Raw genomic sequence first — 16,846 nt, 5'->3', positions numbered from 1 at the left:
TAGATAGGGGCAGCACTTGACGGTTGAGAGACGACACGATTGGTTATTGTTATTTCGACTGAAACCAGTCTACCCACTAATGCGAATACTCAATGTATTTTTCGACATTTTTCAATAATATTCATAACTTCGTGAAACCTAGAGCTCTGGAGAGTAGCGGACCTAGAGCTTTACCTTCAAGGAGAATCTGCTTTTAACGGATGCATTAGATGATTGAAGGGACGGACGAATGGTCGGAGCAACCCTCATCCGGTCATCCCAATTCAATTCAATACATAGTAAAAATCTTTATTTGCGCACATCTCAAAGATTGCGTAACGCTGGCACCCTCACCAACTCATCAAATACTCAGTAGGTATGTGATGTAACTGGTCTGATAAGCAGCCTGTTTGAGCGGTTAGCAATTTTTTTCTCACTTCTTTTTAACTGATGACGGCGTCGTGACTTTAGGTTGTCTCGAGCGGTGTGTCACGTTTTCAAGCAGCATGTGTGTTGATATATTTATAGATTATACACGCGCGGGTCTCGGTTAATAGTGGCAGGATACTGATGAGCTATGCTTTAGACGCAACTACTGCTGTGATGATGGAATAGATTAGAAACAGATTTCTCTTCTCTTTCGTTTAAATTTTGGTGAGTATAAAAAGTAAATCTAATTTCAGTGTTTCATTATACAAATATGGTGTAATTAATGTTTCACGTAATTACTTAATTAATCCTAATTGTTGGTGGTAAGCTTTTATGATCAGATGGGCTGTGGTTTGTGAAAATATCCGATCTTGAAAGATAGATAATTGCCATAGCAGAGTTGTAATTATTAGTATTTTATCAATGAATTTCAACTGTAGATACAATATATATTGGCCTCATGTAACAATGTTTATATTAAAACGATAACATTTATATTTTTTTCAAGTTATTACCGATAGTAAAATGTCCGATACGGGTCCAATTTGTCCGACAAGTCGACCGAAGAACGTGATTCATTGGTTTCGTCGAGGGTTACGTTTACATGACAACCCGGCGCTGCTTCATTCATTGAAAGATGCTGAAACTTTCAGATGCGTGTTTATATTAGATCCGTGGTTCGCTGGTACATCACAGGTCGGGATTAACCGCTGGAGGTAAATTTAATTAAATGTCTGACGGTTATTGTACCAGTGTCCCTTTTTCAACCACTGAAAATTAGGATCTAGTGTCTACTAGAGGGCGAGAAGAGGGTCAGTGTGCCTGATGATGATGGTTGTTATAAGATAATAACTGAAATGTTGCAGTAATATATTCACATCTTAAAGAAAATCTATTTTTCTGACGATTAATTGTGGGATTTTTACTTATTCATATCACGGAAGTGTTACCACTCCACCTAGTGTTAGTGTTATCAACTAATTGGTTGGCTCTGATGACTGTTTTGTAGGTTTCTTATACAGTGTTTGGAAGATTTGGACGCCCATTTAAGGAAATTGAATTCAAGGTTGTTCGTCATTCAAGGACAGCCTGCTAATATTTTCCCGAAATATTTCAAGGTATTTTATGATATTATCTCGAGATTATTATCAAAAATTTTAAATGTCTTGTAACTAATTGTCTCCAATTATTTCATCAATGCACGTTGAGTGTTAGAATTGGGAATCAGGGAACTTTATGCTCAATCGGTCTTTTTAGAAATGTAACTTAAATTTCATTTGTATATTTTGTTAGAAATGGAACATAACTCATCTATCATTTGAAGAAGATCCGGAACCGTTCGGTCGTGAAAGAGATGCTGCTATTTCTAAGATAGCGAAGGACGCAAATATTGAAGTGATTGTTAGAACGTCACATACACTTTATAATCTTCAACAGTACGTATTCATATCGCAGTTCTCATTAGATTCCTGAAAACTCCTCTAAAATTAAGCCAGGTTTTGATTGGTTACTATCAATTCCGGAATTCTCTATTGGCGCATTCATTTAGACCACGCCCTGCCCTGATAGAAGTGAGGGAGTTTAATCAAAACCTGCCTGAAGGAGATATTTTCAATGCCCTCAAATCACCTGTAATTTTGAGAAATATCTTGAACCTCCTAAAATATAGAATTGTAAAAGATTTACAAAATTTTTTCATATTTTAGAATTATATCGCTGAATGGAAAACACGCTCCTTTAACGTATAAAAGATTCCAGGCTTTACTGTCGAAGATTGGTAAACCGGAAAAACCGCACGAAATAGTGACCCCTCATACAATAGGCCGAGTGTTCACTCCTGTTTCTGACGATCATGATGATCATTTCGGAATACCTACGCTCGAGAAATTAAGTAAGTTTTATTTATTCAAAACAAACACAGCTCCAATAGTAATACGCTCATTTAACTTTTATCATAATCGTTATTAAATGTTGTATTTCGTGAAGGTTTTGATACTGAAAACCTGGCAACGTCCGTTTGGAAAGGTGGAGAAACTGAAGGGTTGGCTCGACTTGAGCGACATTTGGAGAGAAAGGTAATTACTGAAATCAGTTCCGCTGTTCGCGTTTAAACATGAAGACAGGGAAATGATGGTATTTCCTCGCGAAATAGGATTCAGAGTTAAAATAAGTTTATTTCTAATGTTTTATTAATTCTGCAATCAAATCCGAATACTGTCTAGCTTGATCCCGAATATTGGAACCAGGTCGAAACCTCTACTCGTAAAGAATGATTTCAGATCCAAATTTAAAGAAACCATTTCACATATTTTGTAAACGATATCACGTATAATCAGGTGGTATTATGTTGTAGGCTTGGGTCGCGAGGTTTGAAATGCCGAAAATGGTCGCGCAATCTTTATTTCCCAATCAAACGAGTGTTAGTCCGTATTTGAAGTTCGGATGTCTGTCAGTGAGATTGTTTTATTGGAAGCTAACGGATCTGTATAAAAAGGTTTGTGCTGCACATATTTTATTTGGGGTTAGTTTATAGTTAGCTGTATCTATTTAATACGTGATCGTGGTATGTTTTATAGATGAAGAAGCAGGTTGATCCGCCCTTGTCGTTATTCGGGCAAATTTTATGGCGTGAATTTTTCTACACGACCGCGACAAATAACCCGAAATTTGACGTGATGCATCGAAATCCGATCTGTATCCAGATTCCGTGGGATCGTAATCTCGAAGCGTTGGCTAAATGGGCCGAGGTAACGTATAATAGATGATGCTGTTAGTGTTTGCTGGAATTTTAAAGGGGCTACGCTATGACATTGTGGCTGCTGAAATAGCGAGGCTTTTGTTCCACCCAAAATCCAGAAAATCTAAGCTTTATTTTGGTGTAATCTACTACTTTGAACGTTAGCTCAATATATTTCAAAGCAATTATCAGCATTGATGGAATATTGCCATCCACTGTGGTCGGGGCAGAAGATGTTTTAGGTAGCTGATTCTCTGAGGGGTAGATGTATAAACGAAAGCTGTCCATCTAAAACCTGTTGTTGTGTTACAGGGTAAAACTGGTTTCCCATGGATCGATGCTATTATGGCTCAACTACGTAAAGAAGGATGGATTCATCATCTGTGTCGACACGCTGTTATTTGTTTTCTAACGAGAGGAGATCTGTGGCTCTCCTGGGAAGAAGGGATGAAGGTACGTGTAGTATTAGAAATGTCTTACTGCAGTGAGACTTACAACATGAAATGAATAAATGAATTTGATGATTTGATTGACAGGTGTTCGATGAACTGATGTTAGATGCTGATTGGAGCACTAATGCGGGTATTTGGATTTGGTTATCGTGCAGTTCATTCTTCGAGCAATTTTTGCATTGTCATTGTCCAGTGAATTTTGGTAAAAGGGCTGACCCAAGTGGTGATTTTGTCAGGTACGTTCAGAAACTAGATGCAGCTATTAGTCAGACAATCTGCTGTTTGCACCCCTCAGACAATCAGCTGTTTGTACCCGAGATTCACCAGATCTCCATGTTTGAAGACCTATATATTTGTAATGTTTAATCAGTAGAATAATGATTCGATAATGTTGATTTGTAGAACGTATTTACCAGTACTGAAGAATATGCCATCAAAATATATTTATGAACCGTGGATGGCTCCAATACAAGTTCAGAAAACTGCTAAATGTATAATCGGTAAAGACTACCCTTATCCGATGGTCAACCATGCTGACGTCAGCAAAATAAACACAGAAAGACTAAAGCAAGTTTTCAGACATCTCCTCGCCAAAGATCGTAAGTATTTATAAAAGTCAGCTAAATCAGAATTTGAATTGACTTTTTCAACGGCATTAGCTGAACCGATTATTGCTTTATATTTGATAGCAGTCGGTGAACTGATTCTACCGAAACGTGATGAAACTCATTATCGCAATGTGAAACTTCATCGAGCAAATACTAAACAAATAACACCAGCAATGGCTGCACAGAGTACCAGCGTTAAACAACCGTCATGATTACTGTCAATATGTCTCATCATCCTACTGAATACTTCAATATCGAACATGGCATTTACACTTGCTCTTGGAGCATAATATTTGAGATATAAAACTTTGTGTAAAATTCTCAATGTTATTTGTTGAAAAAGTATCTTTTGTCACTCAATTTCTGCTTGAACGTCTTGAAGAAAGAAATCTATACTGTGATAAGATACGAAAGAACATTTCTGAATTTGAAGGAAAAATGAGTAAACATTAAGGCAGATAGGTTAACTTAAGAAGCTTCATCAGGTAAATGAGACTTAGTTACCTGATTATTGCACTTGTAGCACCTATCTTTTATCAAAGTTAAACGACACGGTACTATTTCTATTTGCGTTTACTGATATTACACCAGGTTTTCACGCGACTGCTCAAAAAGTTAGTGTCCTGAAGGGAATTCTTTATGATCTTATACTAATGATATGAATGATTATCATAATCAATCTATCATTTGTATCATTGATTATATTTTATTTGTATGTAAAAGAAATCCAGCTGAATTGTTGTTTTGTGTGACCAATTTTTGGCAGTATTAATTAACTTAGGGCTTGACCTGCTGAATAGGTGAAATGCTGAGCATTTCATGCAGGTCATTTTAAACTGATTCTGCTGGATAAATGGCTAGATGTGTCAGTGTTTTATACTAAATTATATAAACTTGGTGCATTCCTTGATAATAATGACTTTCACATTGGTGTAAGCATTGCATAGAAATGATACCAATATTTTTATATACTGCTCACTCATACTACTTGATTTCTTCAAGGACCTTAAAGATTTTGTGAGTCTGAAAAAATTTCAAAAGTCAATGTGTCTGCGACTATGGTCCCTGCTGGCCTTCAAATTTATAAGGGGTGCAGTGAGTACTACAAATTACAGATTATGTCAGGACAATAGACGTGATGTCTCCATAAATTAACTAGTGCTGCTGATTGTTGTACATTTACTTGTTTGAATAAATGATATAAAATCACGATGTAAACCTCTCCAAATGTTAATATATTTTCACCTTGAATATTTGGAAAATGTATATCGACGTTTATGAATCTTGCTGTAGACAGTGGCAGAGGTGGATCCACAAAGCCTTTTTGGCTATTATTACAAAAAATATAGCACCGTTGCTCACAATTATCTGCAGCTTTTCACAGGGTATTTGGGGGTTCCTCAAAGGGAAATTTTGAAAAATAGACTCGTCTTTCTGTCTGAGACATTTTTGAGGTAGTAGGTGTACTTGTGGAATACATAGAATCAATTTGTGTATGTTTGGTTTGATGTAAATACATGTGTGAAAAAATTAGTTTCTTCTGAAGTGGAGGCCAAAAAGGTAGTTCTAGGAAAATCAATAGTGTTCTTTTCTTGACTATATTCTGGAATACAGTGGAATATAATTTGGATCTATCACTCACAAAGCTACTGTTTTGCAGTCAGGAATCCGTCTTTGTTGTAAGTTATATATTTATTATCGATATGTTAAGAAAATCGTAAATTGAACCTGCTGAAAAGTTAATTTCATGTTACGTTTTTTGTCCTAAAGCTAAATGTAAAATGAAATATAACCAGTTCACAAACAACCATTTGATTATTGTTGCGTTAATTACTAGCTTTGTTCATTCGGGAGACCGAGTTGACCCTTATCAGCTCGGTTCAGCTGTTCGTATGGTGACTCGGTTATGATGCTCAGTCAATTCGATGTCATTCACCAACTCTTAAATACTGGGAGTATTCTGTGGTAAGAAATGGTTAATCTTGGTGCAGCTTTATTGATTGGGTGGACTGTATATCTCTGTGATGACAGTCAGAATGAACTGTTAGTTGACTCGCTCAGCCGATTGGGTCAGGTGTCTATACTGACCCTTCTGACTACAGAGATAGAAAATCATAGTGTCAAATTCAGACCATTATAGACATTTTGTTCACATACCATTGAAAATCAGATTGTCAATCAAAACGTGATCATCTGTTTGGCACTGTATGAGGTGAAGCTAAATCGATCTATCCTCGACTCAAGGAAACAGATCTATACATATAAACCACAAATGTCAGTTACTACAGCAGTTGCACTAGTGTCAGCCAATGATGAACTGATATTATCTACAATCATGTATGAATCCATGGGTTTGAATACAGCCAATTCTACAATATGCAAAATATATGAATAGATTAACTACTAAAATGCCACTAAAAACTTGAGGAAACAATTGAATATGTATATAGTATTTGTACTTTTTATTTAATTTACCTCCAGTAATAACTCATTTCCAACATTCAAAAAACATTATCAAAACTCTTTCTGTATCATCATCGACTTAATGACCAGCAATTACTGTCAGTTACGCAATAATATTTGTTCGGCAAATTCAATAAGAATAGATTTTTAAAGAGTCGCGACATTTTACTCTCTTTTTAACACGTGCTCTCTGCAGACACATGAAAAATGTCATTGTCAACAAAATATATATTTGAAATTTACACCGGCTTTATCCACAGGCAACTTATTCTTAGTATATAGTTGCACAAAACTCACAACAGTATTCACATAGTAATTACAAGTCTAATCGTACTGAGCTGTCTAATCATACAGAATGCTGTCTTTTTCATACAAAGCTGTCTAATCATAAGCCGCGTTCGCGCTGTCCTAGTTAGTTAGTTCAAATTGGGCCCAACTGACCAAATAAGAATACACTAAACCAAGGCTATGCGTTCACACATGTTCCTCGAATCGGCTGTTTTCACTGGTCCAGCTAGACGCAACGCTGATTGACTTTTCGTACTAGTGTGAACAGGTCAATAACATAGCTTTAGAAAACATAGCATTGTCATACAGTTTACACGGTGAAATGCTCGAATAAGTTTAAAATGACTTGTTTTATCCAAGCGCGACAGACGAAGAGTTGTTTATAAATACAATAAGTAGAATACACAAGTGCACATGTAACATATACTTTACACAAGCCATAATATAACATCTTGTATACAATACAAATACAATACCTACAGAATCAAAAACTAAAATATTCACGTTTTTACAATTTTTTTGATCTCAGTTACTCGATTCAAGGTTTGTTGTATAAGGTTCGCTGGCTTATGAAGACTAGAGATCACACCAAACTAATATCTATTGAATTCAATGTGCGTTTCACCGATAGAGGTATATCATATGACTGACTACTTTCAATAACACCAAATTTTACTAATGTTGAAGATTGATTTGATACAATGTGCCTCGAATCAGGTATAAGTCGAAATAGAACATAACAATGTCATCTTTAGTAATTAACTCGAATATACACGCACTATTTTCGACTTATTCCTGTCTTGAGGCCTGAAAAATTCTCCTAGAAATGCTTAATCAAATAAAGGCTCATTTAGAACCAGGGGTCAATTTCACAAAGCATAAAATAGCATGTATAGAACATCATTTAATCATAATGTTTTACCTAATTATGACAATGTTAATACTTTCGGTAAGAATAGGTTCGATTGGTGGCAAGAATATAAATGCATTATGCAAGGAATAAAGACTTTTCGAAACTGACTTTAAAAACAAACAATTATGCCGACAAAAATTAAATACTAGGGTTACTGTACCTCTGATTTTCAACTGGTAGTCATCAAAAATATGATAGAACAAGGAAAATAAAGCTTTACCTTAAAAATACCAAGTACCAGAAACAAAATAAATGTATAAAAAAGGTTAATAAATTCATCGATGCTCTGAGTATTTTTACAGTAAATATTAATTAGTGTTCGAAGATTTACCGGTATGTTACGATTAATACATGACACAAAATATCAAACATCAACAGCAGTTTAAAACCTGCCGCCATTATTTGTAATGATCAGAAACTAGTATGTCAGAAATCATCTGTCGTTATATTTTGCATGAATTGACGGTAAAATATCTTTCAACAGAATGAGTATTTCTTAAGTCGATGCTTAAATAATGGTTATAGTAAGTATGACCCTCCCCCTGACCCGACCCAAGCAGCTCTAGACTACCGAAAATAATCTAATCCTCCTCGCCAAGTAATAGGCAAATCAATGAACTATCGCTCCCCTCTCCAGCTATAGATAATGCCCCTTCCTCCAGCCGTCCTCCTCTGACTAGTATCAGTATTTAATACAGTACGTAACTCAATAAAAATAATCTCAAAGGAAATGCATAAGTAAAGTTTATAGAAGCATCATGGAGATAGTGTGTGTGAGAATTGTACATACATCATCAGCTGGTTATCTTCACAAGATAATTATTCCGAGATGGAATGTATCTATACATGTATGTACATGTACATGTCATAGCGTACACATTTATTGATTATCAGCATATATAATAGTTGTACGCACAACAAAATGACATTCCAGCAATAAATATGAAACATGGTTTGTCGAAATATTCAGCTGATTTTTATGATGCTACAGAAATAGAAGAACTATCAAACAGCACAACAGCTACAAGTATTACATAAACCAGCGAGGCTACATCTTCACCCGTCAAGGGATTCGAACCCACTACGCTAAAGCTGTTCCCCGAACCCCTTGACCTCACGAGTCGTTGGAGTCGTTACTAGCCGACCAGAATCTGGTCGTACCAATCACAGCGCTTGTAACAAACCGACAGTAGACTTCTGTTTGTTTTCCCGTTAAATTGACCAATCAGCGAACGTTTTACCGAACAAGGAAGTATTTCGCAAATCGATATATGACGTCACGCGCAACAGCGCCAGTAATGAAATCACGCTTCGTGAGGCCAGGGGGCGCTGGTGGAAGCGAGTTCGGGAGTGATACCGGACCCCTGGCAAGCGAGGATGGCGAGGCTGTGGTCTCTCGGTGACCTCACTATAAATCATTGAGGTCTCGCTTCAACTTTACCGCATAAACATCATCCATAACATCTTAAAGTTTTAATGAGATATCAGCTTTACAGAAAAATAATAAAGATAGGAGAGAGAAGTATGGTCTTATTCACATTGGTTCATCAGTCACAAACGAAACCAAGCCCTAACCAAGCCTTAAATCATCATCTTTGTTTACAAATTTGGAATATAAATATTCAATTTACAGAAATGAGACTCATTCAGTTTCAATCTAATGACTACGCTGTATTAGTTACAATTAGCACCGACCGAACTATCATCACTCACTACTGTTAGAACCCACACAACTATAAATATTATTTTAAACTCAACTACTCTTCCAGTCCATTGTGGCAAGTGAGGATTCCACTCAAGCAGGTTTGACTAAATCAGTTTTGAATATATATTGAAACGTTTAAATAACTTTTATAGTTGACCATGTTCGGTCACATCTTACGTATGGCATTACGTATGAAACATTGGCAGCTCTGCGCTCATAAATTCTGTATTAAATCCTTGGGATTACATTCTTATTCAATTACCCTCTCATAAAGCGATCACATTAGTCGGGTATTTAATGACATTCTCGTATCGCGATTACGATCGTCAGGTATTTAATTACCCTCTCGTATCGCGGTAACGATCGTCAGGTATTTAATTACCTTCTCGTATCGTGATTACGATCGTCAGGTATTTAATTACCCTATCGTATCGCGGTAACGATCGTCAGGTATTTAATGACATTCTCGTATCGCGATTACGATCGTCAGGTATTTAATTACCCTCTCGTATCGCGGTAACGATCGTCAGGTATTTAATTACCCTCTCGTATCGCGGTAACGATCGTCAGGTATTTATCGCTGACCGTGCTGCTGTGTCTGGTTTTACGCGACCCCTCGTCCACCGATGCTGCCTTCGATGTATTAGACAACGCGACCGTTTTGTTGAAGTCGATCATCGCGTAGCTGTCCGTGCTATCGGCACCGGAGCCGCCGCCATTTTGTACTTTTCTACTCGGTGATTCGGGACTGGAGACGATACTGCTCGGGGACGCCGGCGCGGCTCCACTACAGGTGGCGCCGTTTACGTCGACGTGCTGCTCTAAATCTAACTGTATATAATTCACTTTACTACTGCTAGTGTTCGGTAGACTGTTACGTGCCGTTGTGCTGATAACGCTACCCGCAGACGGCGCGGCCAGGTCGAGGTTCGCGTAACTGTGCTGTTCTAAAGACGTCTGTCTCTGTAACGCACGACGTAGTAATAAACCGCTGTTTTTACGTTGCTGCTGCTGCTGCTGCTGTTGTTTCCCAGTTGATCCGTTACTAATCGTCGCAGCCTCCACGTTCATATACGACGAGACTTCCGGCTTTGTATCGACGATACCCAACATTTCCATGTTCATGTACGGCTCGGTTTGACCGACGGTGCTGCGCGACTCGCGACTATCGCGTCGAGACGATTCGTCTTCCTCCGACGAGCGACGAACGCTCGCGACACCTCCGCGCGGTAAATTAATCATCGTGTAATTCACGACACCGTTCTCTCCGGTTACCACGTCGACCAGCACATCCTCCGACCCGGCGTCGAACTCCATGTCGATATCGGCGGTTTCTGTGTCGGTCGAACTTCGTCGTCGCGGTAATGAGCAGATGGCGGAGTTGACGTACTCGTGAGTGACAGCACCGGCACCGAGCACGTTCTGCGGACTACCGTGCGCTACATCACCGTTTATATAATGATGACCGGCATCATTGTTCAGTTCGCCGTCGTCAGATGGCGCTGTCAGCGGTGATTGTATCGGTACGGCCGGCGCTGTAGGACTGACGTACGACGACTCGGCCAGCGAACTGCTACGGATCGCCGACGACGAGGTCAAGGTCGCCGATGTGTTATAACGGTGTTCCTCTTGACCGGCTCGATGAATACATTCCTGTAACAGATTAAACAACGCCTCCGCGCGACGACACTTGAACGCGTAGATACCCGAACCGGTCGGGCACCGGCGACCGCTCTCGAACGAGAACAACTCCGCGTCGAAGCCGTACCGACGTAAACAACGCAGCGGCCATTTTATCGGCTCCTTGTTCTTCTGGAATAGCGTCAGTTGCGAGTCACTGACTTCGATTTTACCGGCAGTGAGCTCTTGACCCTGGTCATCGACATTATACACACTGAATAGATTCGGATTACTGTCGCCATTTGATCTTGAGTAACTGCAACCCATGTCACACTTTACATTCTGAAATAAAAACAATACAATTTATCGTTAAAATTGATTATTCAAACAAAACAAAATCGGGAAAATTTCGAGATCAATACATTTGAAATGAACTGATTCTAACTCGTTAGATCTCTGTCTACACTATCAGCACTTTTCCAGTTAACCCTTTCTGAATTGACTACCCAGGATTATTGAATAACAGGCATACGCTCATCTACACTGCGGTGCCGTGTATCATTAGTTACCAATATTTCACTATGTTTGACAGGTGCTGCCATCTTTCAATAGGGATAAAAATGAATCACTTATTACATCAATACACCGCGGGGCGCTGTACTAGCAAACTCCATCATCAATTCATACACCGCACTGCTATGTAGATGGACTGAAAGGGTTAAACGTTTAACAGTTTCTTAGTAAAACAGGTTTCCAGTTGCCAATTGTCTTGTTACTGCCCCTCCCCCAAATTGAAGAGCACTGCCGACGATGTAACAATTATGTTTCTATGGCGACTAAAAATACTGATCAACCGCGACACGACAGTAGACACAAACTGATCAGAGTGAAACTGGATATGCAGCGTAGAGAACAGAGGAAACCATTATCATTATATAACAACAGATCATAATCTATCATTCATTTCTCAACTACGTCAAATGAATAATTATAATAATCATTATACATCAATACAACCCACGCAGTATGTCATGTGCACATATGATTAAAAATTGGTCTTTTTACGTAATATACCTTGCGTAAAGCACCTTCATCTAAACTTTACTGGTATATATATAATCATGTATGCTAAAACAATGTTTAGTTTGATGAGGTTTTTGATGAAGTTTGATGTATTCTAACCGACTTAAGAGTGATACCTGAGATTGAGATGAGGGTACAGTTGAGATTGGACCTGTTGACTTGAGAGTGATATCTGCGTTGGATGATACAGTAGACTCGGATCTTTTGATTTTGAAGAGTAGTATCTAAGATTGAGGGTACAATTAGACTCCGGTGTCCATACTGAAGCAGGCTATGTGGAATTGATGAATTCCAAATACCAGAAAGACTGAACACTTGTGATTTTGTTTTGATCGAAATGGGTAAATTAGAAATATAAATCACATGATTCATGTTATGAGAAAATAAAAAGTCTCCTCGGTCGGTGAGTGATTTCCAGTAATATCTGTTAACAGTCAGAGAGCAGTTTTATTTGGTCACAACTCGACCACTTGGCACGCCGGCATGACTAATGCGTTAACACTATTCTAACCATAAGAATAATGTCAATAAACATCATTAACTAACGACCATTTAGCTTTTACACATCATCATACATCTAATGTGAGAAATGATGGATCGGTTTCTGGTGGTTGTCAACACAGAATCATTACCGGTTGGATCAGAGACCGAATCACCAGCTGGCTCGAGACCGCATCGCCAGTCGGCTCCGAGACAGAATCTACAGCTAGCTTGAGTCCAATTCACCAGTTGGCTTGAATCGGAATCACCAGTTGGCTTGAGTCTAGACAAGATTTCATTAAATCATGCACAGATTAATTAATATCAATTGAACCCGATGGATTTCGTTGTCAAATAAATCAATTGCAACTTCATTCGTTCGCGGATTAAACAGAAAAAAATGTAGAGTAATATAATATGTATAATACATATATACAGTGAGATGTAGATCAAATGATGATACGCGTGTTGTGACATATGGTTATGGTTCCCTTTTAACACTGCAGCTGAGATTAAACAACAAAGCCGTAAAGCACTACGTCAAACACCTTCTTCATCAAAAAGACAAAAACGGTAATAACAATAAACGCCTACGCTTCATAATCATCTCTTCAAAGCAAAGACTGAACATTAATTCTGATTAATTTCATTTCAATACGTTGTTTGGGTTCTTCAGGGGCGCCATCAAAGTTTATGCGGTGAAAAAAAGATTTTTTGGGCGTAAGAGGGCTACAGAGACTGCGAACTAATTATCAGAAAGAAAGGTCCACACAAGCTAGCTACTGAGGTTACTAAGCATGAAAATATGTGGCTCATGAGCTGCCACATATCAACAGCAATATGGTTGGCAGTTTGAATGTCTAATTCAACTAAATAAAAAAGCGCACAATTACGAATACTAGTAAAACTTAAAGAATAAACTGTATTTAGATGTTTTGTAAATGGCAGTGTTAACCTTTGAGTATAAACGTCAATACTCTATTTGTATTACATTGTGGATTGCGGGTTTTTCTCCATATGTTCTCTAAGTTTCATAAACCACAGGAGTGATTTTTTTTCTAAAACTATTGCTAAATAATGTACGCACAAACAGATAGGATAAGCTACAAAAACATTTCCTCCTAAACCAAGAGTTGTGTTTTATGAATTTTCTGTGAAACAAACTCTTGAATATAAATTCACACAGCTTCCTGTTACAAGTGCATTTCAGAGAGACAAACTTCAAATGTTTTAGACGGGCACCTTTCTGCACTGTGGCACTAGTGTCACTCAGGATTAGATGGTTATTGAGGATTAGGCCTATTACCATTAGGGATCCTTCAGTCAGTCGCTTATAAGTTGCTCAAAGTTAACAACTGATACTTGACATGAATTTACCGAGATCAGACCCAAGTCTAATCGGCACCAGTGTGAATGGTTGGCCTAAACATAATCACTTGAACCACCGAAACGAATGCCACTACTTGCAGTTATTAACGAGAATATTTACGATTGAAACACTGTCAGAACGGTCCCCACTAAATTGATGATGATACCAGGGACAAAACGCTTGCAAGATCCCGGAATTTAAACTGCATTATTACTTGGATATATCCACTGGTTAATATTAACCAAACTGAGCCGGGCTCTATCACTGCATATACACAAATCTGTGATGTACTTCTCTAGTACATCGCACCACGGTGTATTGATGTATTAGTTTTATCTCTATTGAAAGATGGCAGCACCTGTCAAACATAGTTAGATATTTGTAAATATATTAGAGATATGTAGAAGGATTATAACTGTTAATATAATGCAATGCGGTGTAATATCCTAACCCTAACCCTAGGTGTACAAACCCTACTGACATTTTTGTGGTTTTTTTAAGGTTTCTAATAAATTCACGATTTTGCAATTATGAAATGGTCTTGACCATGTTTACAGATCATACACTTTGAGTATGAGTCAAATGTAGACCCACCCTTCTATCCAATGACCACACTTCAAATATAATTGATTGATTAATGGTGGGAGTTTCAAGATCGAAAAAACAAACAAGACTACAATCATTTGACTGAAAAATGATTCAATAATTTCCATTCCAATCATGTTATAACAGTGATATTTCGAAAAGTAAATCAATGCTTCATGACGTATAGCATGAAGTTTCTATTTGGAGTATAACGACGATGGAAGAATATTTAATTGAATTGAACTTTAAAACGACGAACGAACTGGTGAATAAATGTCGGTTTAAAACTGACCTGATTTTATGAACACATCGCTTTCGTTAATTCCTGCTTCTAAATTTATAAAACAGCTTCATAGAAATGCGTGTGACGCGATATACTGCGTTATAGCGATGGAATTCGCGTGAATAAGCGATGAAAAATTTCACCAGGAAATCTTTTCACATTTGCTGAACGGACTACTGGACTGGCCTGGACTGGACGGCCGGTCCGGTTTGTATTCAAGTAATATACGCTAATTTATATGTAATCTTCTTCCTTATGTATTTCATAAATCGTTTTTGATATATTTGATATCTTCATAATGCTGCATCTTGCTGCTAATGTCTGTGTATCGCGAAAATAAACCATCAACAAAAATGATTGAATTGACAAAAAAGCAAAATGGCCGACGATTCGAAAGACATCGCGCAAAATTCGGAAAAACCGTGTAAATTCGTGTTTAAGAAAAGAGCAAAATCTCGACAGATTGCGAGAAAAAGGAAGGAAAGTTCGAGTAGTGATGGAGATTCTGATGGATTCGATTCGACGACTGTCGTAAAACGAGTAAAATCTTCTTCAAGCGGTAAGAATGCTAGAGTAGTTGTACTAAATGACAACCAAAACAGTCGAAATCAGGCCCTTAATCTTTATCTAGAAAAAATAATTTTCCTGTGTATTTTATCAAGATGCATCGAATGCAGATAAGTTGTTTTTGTGTTTAAATCTGGACTCTGTTTCACAATTGTGAACTAATAGTTTGGTAAAAATACTGTTGAAAATGAAAAAAGTCATGCTGAATCAATCAAACTTCAACCTGTAAATTCCTGAATCAAGATTGAATTGTGTCTATAAAATTTTTCTCATTTTCATTTAAGCGAATCCAATGATTCAAGGGAGCAAAGTTGTTCTGAAGAAAGAGACAGTAACTTATAGCGATAGTGATGATGAGAAAGCCTCGGTCGGTGTTAGTTACAAGTAAGTTTATTCACCGAGGTCAATCTTTTAACGAAACCGTTTTATTTCTAAAATGTTGATTATTATTCTCAGGTCATCGAGGTCAGGCGTAACGAGCGGACCGGCCGATATGGGGGCGACGGCTACCGTTGAGATCGACACGGAGACGGACCGCGATTCGCGAGCTGTATTCGAACGCTCGTTACAAACCAACAAAGAATTAAAAGGAAAAGAAGATGATAAAATCTATCGCGGAATCAACAATTACGCGCAGTATTACGAGAAGAAAGACACAGCGCAGGGTAACGCGGCTAGCGGCAGCGTACGTCAGGGTCCGATGAGAGCTCCCGCAAATCTCCGCGCGACCGTTCGATGGGATTATGCTCCCGATATCTGTAAAGATTATAAAGAGACGGGATTCTGCGGATTCGGGGATTCTTGTAAATTCCTACACGATCGCGGAGATTATAAACACGGCTGGCAACTGGAACGCGAGGAACGTTCCGCTAACGACGACGATGATACTAAATACGAAATCAGCTCCGACGAGGACGAGTTACCGTTTAAATGTTACATCTGTCGTAATTCATTTAAAACTCCGATTGTCACAAAGTGTAAGCATTATTTCTGCGAGAAATGCGCGTTGGATTATTACAAAAAATCGAAACGTTGTTTCGTTTGCGGCGAGCAGACGAGCGGCATTTTTAATCCGGCGAAGGAGTTGATCGCGAAAATGAAGTTAATCGAGGAAAATGAAAAGGTGGTCGATTCGGACAGTGATTCGTGATCGGTTTGTGGGAAAAATTTGTAAATATTTCATGAGAATAGAATACATTTAACTGAATAATAAATCTCCTGTTGTTTGTTTGTTATCGAGGCAAGGTTTGTAGCAAGTGCTGCTACTTAGGGAAAATTTGTCAAG

At 38.1% G+C, this 16,846-nt stretch overlaps 3 protein-coding genes across 4 annotated transcripts; 2 read left to right on the top strand and 1 right to left on the bottom strand.

The window, feature by feature from the left end:
- The first annotated feature begins 261 nt into the window (after positions 1-261).
- LOC141904136 (cryptochrome-1-like) lies at positions 262-6,004 on the top strand. 2 transcript variants are annotated; one of them, XM_074792672.1, is made up of 13 exons: positions 262-351; positions 508-633; positions 917-1,124; positions 1,418-1,526; positions 1,702-1,844; positions 2,115-2,299; positions 2,395-2,483; positions 2,762-2,902; positions 2,985-3,155; positions 3,458-3,598; positions 3,682-3,833; positions 4,000-4,196; positions 4,287-6,004. In XM_074792672.1, the coding sequence occupies exons 3-13, from the start codon at positions 934-936 to the stop codon at positions 4,415-4,417; spliced, it is 1,650 nt and encodes a 549-aa protein (XP_074648773.1). In that variant the 5' UTR covers positions 262-351; positions 508-633; positions 917-933; the 3' UTR covers positions 4,418-6,004. The 2 variants fall into 2 exon arrangements, with proteins under 2 accessions (XP_074648773.1, XP_074648763.1); XM_074792662.1 differs by having other exon boundaries at positions 282-355.
- Positions 6,005-6,661: 657 nt separating this feature from the next.
- LOC141912752 (uncharacterized) lies at positions 6,662-15,154 on the bottom strand. The gene is made up of 2 exons (XM_074804131.1): positions 15,004-15,154; positions 6,662-11,536 (listed from the first exon to the last, which is right to left on the bottom strand). The coding sequence occupies exon 2, from the start codon at positions 11,519-11,521 to the stop codon at positions 10,109-10,111; it is 1,413 nt and encodes a 470-aa protein (XP_074660232.1). The 5' UTR covers positions 11,522-11,536; positions 15,004-15,154; the 3' UTR covers positions 6,662-10,108.
- Positions 15,155-15,280: 126 nt separating this feature from the next.
- Positions 15,281-16,764, top strand: LOC141913799 (E3 ubiquitin-protein ligase RNF113A-like). The gene is made up of 3 exons (XM_074804979.1): positions 15,281-15,553; positions 15,846-15,945; positions 16,018-16,764. Exons 1-3 carry the CDS (start codon positions 15,373-15,375, stop codon positions 16,709-16,711), a joined length of 975 nt encoding a protein of 324 aa, XP_074661080.1. The 5' UTR covers positions 15,281-15,372; the 3' UTR covers positions 16,712-16,764.
- The last annotated feature ends 82 nt before the right edge of the window (positions 16,765-16,846 follow it).

The sequence above is a fragment of the Tubulanus polymorphus genome, chromosome 1, assembly GCF_964204645.1.
Source record: "Tubulanus polymorphus chromosome 1, tnTubPoly1.2, whole genome shotgun sequence".
In the NCBI taxonomy this organism is placed as follows: domain Eukaryota; kingdom Metazoa; phylum Nemertea; class Palaeonemertea; order Tubulaniformes; family Tubulanidae; genus Tubulanus; species Tubulanus polymorphus.
This window is presented reverse-complemented; position numbering and strand designations above follow the sequence as displayed.

Excerpts from the sequence above, each read along its gene's own strand:
- LOC141913799 (XM_074804979.1), top strand. The coding sequence starts at position 15,373 with ATGGCCGACGATTCGAAAGACATCGCGCAAAATTCGGAAAAACCGTGT. Across the intron at positions 15,554-15,845 it reads AGTAAAATCTTCTTCAAGCG|CGAATCCAATGATTCAAGGG; the intron begins GTAAGAATGCTA and ends TTTTCATTTAAG. Across the intron at positions 15,946-16,017 it reads TCGGTCGGTGTTAGTTACAA|GTCATCGAGGTCAGGCGTAA; the intron begins GTAAGTTTATTC and ends TATTATTCTCAG.
- LOC141904136 (XM_074792672.1), top strand. The coding sequence starts at position 934 with ATGTCCGATACGGGTCCAATTTGTCCGACAAGTCGACCGAAGAACGTG. Across the intron at positions 1,527-1,701 it reads TTTTCCCGAAATATTTCAAG|AAATGGAACATAACTCATCT; the intron begins GTATTTTATGAT and ends ATATTTTGTTAG. Across the intron at positions 2,300-2,394 it reads ACCTACGCTCGAGAAATTAA|GTTTTGATACTGAAAACCTG; the intron begins GTAAGTTTTATT and ends TATTTCGTGAAG.
- LOC141912752 (XM_074804131.1), bottom strand. The coding sequence starts at position 11,521 with ATGGGTTGCAGTTACTCAAGATCAAATGGCGACAGTAATCCGAATCTA.